This window comes from Trachymyrmex septentrionalis, unplaced genomic scaffold, assembly GCF_001594115.1.
Source record: "Trachymyrmex septentrionalis isolate Tsep2-gDNA-1 unplaced genomic scaffold, Tsep1.0 scaffold27, whole genome shotgun sequence".
Lineage (NCBI taxonomy): Eukaryota > Metazoa > Arthropoda > Insecta > Hymenoptera > Formicidae > Trachymyrmex > Trachymyrmex septentrionalis.
In genome coordinates, this window is record NW_017305430.1 from 470,654 (window position 1) to 477,298 (window position 6,645).

Below are 6,645 nucleotides of genomic sequence, written 5' to 3' on the forward strand. Positions count from 1 at the left end.
TATACAATAAATACTCAGGCTTCTGTAGAATTGAATCTAATTTCATGAAACCAACTCATCCCAATTTTACCATAGAAAACGAAAGTTTTTATTTGGAAGACAGTATTGTTGGTTTAGCAACCATTCGTGAAAGCAAGTACTCAAGTTTTTAAAACAAATTATTTTAATTGTTATGTAAATTTATTATATTACATGAGTAAATGTTACGGAACTTAAGTCCAGTTTTGACAGTATTTACATCAAAATACTTTTATTTTATTTTTCATTGTTAATAATTATGCATATTCACGTCTTATAATGAATAAAAATGTAATTTATATAGAAAGCTTTTCTGTAAATAATCGATAGCATTCGCTAATCGTTGTAATTATTAATATGTCCGTTGTAAATGTTTTAGATTTGTTTTATGCTCCTTTAGCAGGAAATAGGATATTGAAGATGAATAAGCATACTCTAAGAAAATGTTCAAAACTAAACAATAGTGAGGCTAATAGATTAACTAAAATAGTGGGTATATTATCTGGCCAAACGGGACCAATGGCATCCCAGGATAATGTAATATTTTTTAGTAACATCCCGGAAACGTCCATTCTTTGTGCGGACACTACTAAGAAATTCGATCCTTCCAACAGTGTAAGAGATATTTAAAAATAATTATTTTCTAGTTATTATATATACTTCGTAATAAATTATTGTAAATACTGTACTCGTATTCTATTAACATGATTACGTCTAATGATAACAACTATATTGATACAATTTTAATTATTATAAAATGAAATATTTTTAGGTGATCATTGCACAAAATTCCAAAAAATTGCAATTTCCGGGTGGACTAAAAGTTATAAGACATAAAGAAAGGAAAGTTAGAAAGCATAAGGAAGGAAAACTACTAATCGCAACAAACAGACTTCAGCGTGTCTTTAATAACAATTTAAACCTGAACGAGACAAACTTCCGCATTCTCGAGTTGGATATCATAAAAATAAAAAAGACAAAATGTTTTGATTCTAATTACCACGGCCATAAACCTGAACATAATACCTTGTCCTCTTAGAATTTGTATGTGTGACATAATATTTTTATTAGAAAAAATAAACTAATCTTAAAAGAACTTTTATTTAAGATGCATACATATAAAAAAAGAATAATGTACAATTAGTTACGCGAAAAAAATAAAAAGAAAAAATATATTAATTGTATAAGAAATACGGTATTTTTCATTCTTAAAATTCCATTGATAAAATAACATTCTGCTCATTATACATCTATAACAAAGTAAAATATAATAAAATAATGGAATTAAAAAATATTGTTGCAAAAATTGTTACAAAATACGTTTGAATGTTTTAAATAATTGAGATAAGAAACATTTAGATAAAATTAAAATTTAAACGGAATTTAAAATTTAGATGAAATTAATAAAATTGCAATTTGTATTATTTGTTACATAAATAGTAAAAAATTATAAATAAAGATTGAACAGTTTAATGATATTACCTTTACCTGACAATATTTTTATGTTCACTGTGTATTTCTTATATAACAAACACGACATCCTCCATACTCCAAGGACTCATTGATAAGGTAACGGTCGTGCGTTAGATATACAGTGAATGCAAAAAGTATTCATACAAAGACATTTAAAAAAAAAAAAACTTATTTGTAGAAAATTAACATTAGTTAATTAGCAATTATATAAAATAAATATATTCTGTAGTAACAAAAACAAACGAGCTATGCGCATATTCCTGATTTTTTAGAAGCTAAAATAAATTTCTCGATTATACGAATACTTTTTGGCCATTCAAACAATATGATTTTTTTATTTTCGCTTATTTTTAAGATGATATATTTCTTATAAGTACACATTTTTTTGGTACATATAACTTTGAGAAACATGCTATTTTATTCTTTATGAATAAATTATTCAACAAGAACTAACCGCCAATTAGACATCGATGTCAAATTGGTTGAAATCATCATATCAATTCGATATCAATTCAATGAATCATTTTTCGCTGGATGATAATTTTTAAAATAAAGTTTTTTTAAATATTTTCTCTGTGCAAATACTTTTTGCACTCACTATACATACAATTATTATTATAGCATTATTATTATCAATAATGCTAGCTCACATGACTTCAAATATTGCAATTTTTAACTATCAATTGTATTTTGTATTGTATAAAGAACTACTAAAAATATTATTCTACTAAAAATATTATAAATAAGTACTGCCGCGTTCTATATAAACTTACAAACTTATAATAGCTTTTATATAAATCTGCCATGAATATTGTCTAACATTGCACAAGCTGTTTATTACTACATTCACTCTTGCGATATACGTGATAAAGTCTATTGCTGAAACTCAGTCATTTTATTACAAATATCAGTGACCATCATAGTAATGAATACTCTACCATGTTATACTAAAAATGACATATCTATTACTTATTGTATTAATTCTAACAATTATAAATATAAGTGTTGAACTGGAAGATCCCATTGATAAAAAACATTTTGCATATTATATGCACCTGTACAAAGTATCATGAATAACATGTCACGACTTTAAGCGAGGTCGCATTGTTTAGTGCTGGTGATAGTGAGAATTTCTTGTAAAGTATTTTCATATATATTAAGTTGTAAACTTTCCATAAATATCAACTAACATCGTGCGACCTACCATTAATAGATTTGTATTTGCGAAATACGTATCTATTGATAAAGCTTAGTTATGTTATTTTTCTATTTATAACAACTGTATGTTTATAGTAGCTATAATAATTATTCGCTAAAAATGAAGCAACCTTTATTTGTCATATCAATTCTGACAACCGTAACTATAAGCTTTGGTGTTTATCTAAAAACTAAGTACGATTGGAAATATATTGATTTTCTTTGGGAAAGTGAGAAACAAAGGGAGGATGCGATAAATTCTGGCAACTATAATCCTAATTCATGCGTTTTATATGACGTGGACAAGGCTCGAGGTAAGCTAATACTATTCAAAGTAAGCTAACTAAATTTGATGTAATTTTACATCAAATATAATTATATTTCTTTTTTATTAAAACATAAATACTTTTTCTAGTAAACATAATTTATGAACATAGTATTTAATATGAACGTCATGATCAACATTATATTCAATATATTGATAATAAAATAAGTAAAATAATAAAAATAGTACTGTTACAATATAAAAATATAATATATTTACAATAAAACATACTGAATAGCATGCAATTTTTGTAGATGGTAGAATATTTGTCACTTCGGTAAGAGAACAGGGAGTACCAGCTAGTCTGATGACAGTATCTTCCGAAACAGGACCGGGAGGTCCACTTTTGGATCCATATCCAAGTTGGTCATGGTATAATAAAAATGATTGCAATGGCATTATAAGTGTATATCGAGTGTCCGTGAGCATTAATATTTTTTAAAGCAACATATAACTATTATAAATATAATTAATATTACTACATATTATGCACATCTACATTTTGCATTAGATTAAATGTAATCACATTTTCGTTCTGGATTGTGGCAAAGTCGGAGAAGACGCCGTTTGTCCTCCGCAACTATTGATCTTCGATTTAGAAAATAATATGCTCGTTAAACGTATTCGCATTCCACCTCACATCGCTAACAACAAAAATGGCACTGGATTACTCGTAACACCACTTGCTTATGTTCGAGATTGCAAACATATAAATGATGCGACCGTTAGTAATAATGTGACTTAATTCAAAACGCAATTATTATATTAATTATATAATAAATTAATATAGAAATACGTTTACAGGTATTTATGGCTGACATAGAAGGTTACGGTTTGGCTATTTACAATGACAATTTTGGTTTCTGCAGAATCGAATCTAATTACATGAAACCGACTGATGCCAATTTTACGATAGAAAACCAAAGTTTTTATTTGGAAGACGGGATTCTCGGCTTAACAATTATTTATAAACGTAAGTACTTATTTTTGACATAAAAAACATTATTTCGATTATTATATAAACTCATTACATTCGTATATGATATCTAAAAAAATTTTAATCCATCTTTAAGTTGATATTTGTCGTATTATTTCCATTTGTTTTTACTTTCTTATCTGCTTATACATATTTACGCTTAACTAAGGTAAGAAAATAAAAACTTTGCCAGTAAGTAATGTCATACTGTTAAGCCTTTGCGATTATTAATATTTCCATTGCAAATGTTTTAGAGTTGTACTATGCTCCTTTAGCGGGAAAGGAAATATATAAAATGGATCTGTGTAATCTTCATCAAGAATGTTTAGAACTAAGCCAAAATGAAGTTGATAAACTAACTCAATTAGCGGGTACATTATCTAGCCAAACAGGACCGATAGCATCCGAGCAATGCGCAATATTTTTTAGCAATATTCCGGAAACATCCATTTTATGCCAAGATACTGGAAAAGAATTTCATTCTACCAACACAGTAAGAAACACATTTTCTTTTCATATATTATTCGGTAACAAATTATTTCAAATATTTATATTCTACTAACATTATTTCATTTCTTGAAAGCAATTATTAATATAATTTTAATTCTTGTAAAATCAAATATTAATTTTTAGGAGGTCATTGCGCAAAATTCTGACTTATTGCAATTTGCAAGTGGAATGAAAGTTGCAAATGATGGAAAAAGTCTGATAATTTTAACGAACAGAATTCAGCGAGTTATTACTAATACATTAAATCTAAATGAAACAAACTTCCGCATTCTCGCCATGAATATAGAAGCAATACGAGACGAGACAAATTGTTTTGCTTCATGCAGCGAAGATCATAGTAAACCTGAACACCATATGCCTTGGCATAATAGACCTTGGCATGGTAAACCTTGGTATGATAGATTTTGGTATAACTTTACTAAACGTTGATAATATGATAAACGTGATGATAAACTTAATAACTGACACATATAATAAATACGATAAACATAAAAAAATATTTTAAAGAAATGTTTCTTAAAAAAAAATATAAAAAACATGTTCCAAGAACATAAGAACAAATTCCAATTTGTATGCAATGAGAATAACAATTTAAAAAAGTTTGTAAAAATACATATTTTACTATAATCCGGACACGTCAACAATTTTTACTCTTTACTTTGATTACATATAATTGATGATATATAAAATTCTCATATAAATTAAAAGGATTGTAAATTGTTTAATATTACAATAATTTCATATCGCTTATAACAATTAATATATTTAAGATTATTTTCTTTTCAATTTTATACCTTTTTAACGGCTATATGTTATTTAAAAGCATAAATATCTTTTATATACTTTATATGTTTTTTTACGTATGTATATAAATAAACATATAAATTGCCAATATCAAATATATATCTAGATTTTAGAAAATCAAGCTTATCAATCAGGTAAATCGTAATAGAAAGTTTGCATCGAAACGTAAAAAAATTTTTTGTTTTATTAATCCTAAAATATTTTAATTAATAACATAACATAATAATGTGGTCTATGTGGATAATAGACAATGATAATAATATAATCACAAACTTTTTATACATTTAAAAGACTGTCGTATTCCTTGATACATACTTTACTTTTTATTTTTCTTCATTTTAGTCCTTATCAATTTTTTTAAATATAAATCATTTTTCGATATAAAATACTTGTACATTATATTAGAATCCTTAATAAAGGAATAAATAATAAATAAAAAGTTACAGGGAGATATATTCAAACATATAAATTATTTCGTTTAAAATCAATTAAATAAATATTATAACAAAAATCTTGCGATTAAAAGTGTTATAATAGTTAGTCTACGCTTATCGTCTTATATTTCATAGCTCCATATAAAATTTAACTGGCCTTAATACTAATAATAAATAAGAATTGTTGCGAATAGAAACGTGATATTACTTCTAAGTTGATACCGAACATTTCGTACATTCAACATTTCTGCTGTACTTAATGGAATCGAATAAGCCATACGAGCGGACTTTGCTGTTTGCATAGATACACGACGCAACGTCGAGTCATGCTGCCGCCGTTGACATAAATCCAGATTCGTATGTTGCTACGCTGTAAATCCTCCAAGTGTGTATGCACTCTGCGTAGATCACGTAACATGTCTGCCATTCGCTAAATTACCACTTATACTCGAAAATTAGTCCTCGTCATTTCGAGTAAATGATATTTACATACTAACTTTGATGTGTCAAATTAAGATATTTATACATAAAAATATAATAAAAATATTGTCAAAAAATATTATTAATAATATTTAATTTTTATATTAGATATATTATATATAGAATGAATATATAATATTAATTTAAAAAATAATGTGCTCTCTTTAATCACTTGATAAAATATTATTTTCCCGATACTTTGAAGAAGAATCGACTCTATATTGACCAAGAATCCTGCAGTTAAAGATAAGTTTCTAAACAGATTATATCAGTATCAGATTGTTCGTTTACCAAAGAGAGAAAGAGAGAGGAAGGGAGAGAACTAAATCCTATTTTCGAAAGTTAAAAGCTCGCAACACTTTGTGGCCTCACTCGATAAACTCATCCGTGTTTCAGGATTCGGAATTCTTCTGCCAAAAATACGTTTT

General features: G+C 26.7%; 2 protein-coding genes across 3 annotated transcripts in view; both read left to right on the forward strand.

Moving 5' to 3' along the window:
• LOC108749145 (major royal jelly protein 1-like) overlaps positions 1 to 1,057 on the forward strand; it is a 2,894-nt gene extending 1,837 nt beyond the window's left edge. Inside the window, exons 4-6 of the mRNA XM_018487678.1 lie at positions 1 to 132; positions 398 to 633; positions 791 to 1,057. The exon at positions 1 to 132 is cut by the window's left edge and continues 28 nt beyond it. Of these exons, the coding sequence (XP_018343180.1) occupies positions 1 to 132; positions 398 to 633; positions 791 to 1,057 (635 nt within the window). The remainder of the gene's footprint in view (positions 133 to 397; positions 634 to 790) is intronic.
• A 1,697-nt stretch (positions 1,058 to 2,754) lies between these two features.
• Positions 2,755 to 6,090, forward strand: LOC108749188 (major royal jelly protein 1-like). 2 transcript variants are annotated; one of them, XM_018487735.1, is made up of 7 exons: positions 2,755 to 3,002; positions 3,268 to 3,434; positions 3,525 to 3,737; positions 3,818 to 3,986; positions 4,244 to 4,482; positions 4,623 to 4,891; positions 6,042 to 6,090. In XM_018487735.1, coding segments are annotated over exons 1-7 (1,251 nt in total). In that variant the 5' UTR covers positions 2,755 to 2,809; the 3' UTR covers positions 6,043 to 6,090. The 2 variants fall into 2 exon arrangements, with proteins under 2 accessions (XP_018343237.1, XP_018343236.1); XM_018487734.1 differs by lacking the exon at positions 6,042 to 6,090 and having other exon boundaries at positions 4,623 to 4,975.
• Positions 6,091 to 6,645: the final 555 nt, after the last annotated feature.

Coding starts and splice junctions, on each gene's coding strand:
- LOC108749188 (XM_018487734.1), top strand. CDS start 2,810: ATGAAGCAACCTTTATTTGTCATATCAATTCTGACAACCGTAACTATA. Junction 3,738..3,817: donor AACATATAAATGATGCGACC/GTTAGTAATAAT, acceptor ATACGTTTACAG/GTATTTATGGCTGACATAGA. Junction 3,987..4,243: donor CTTAACAATTATTTATAAAC/GTAAGTACTTAT, acceptor CAAATGTTTTAG/AGTTGTACTATGCTCCTTTA.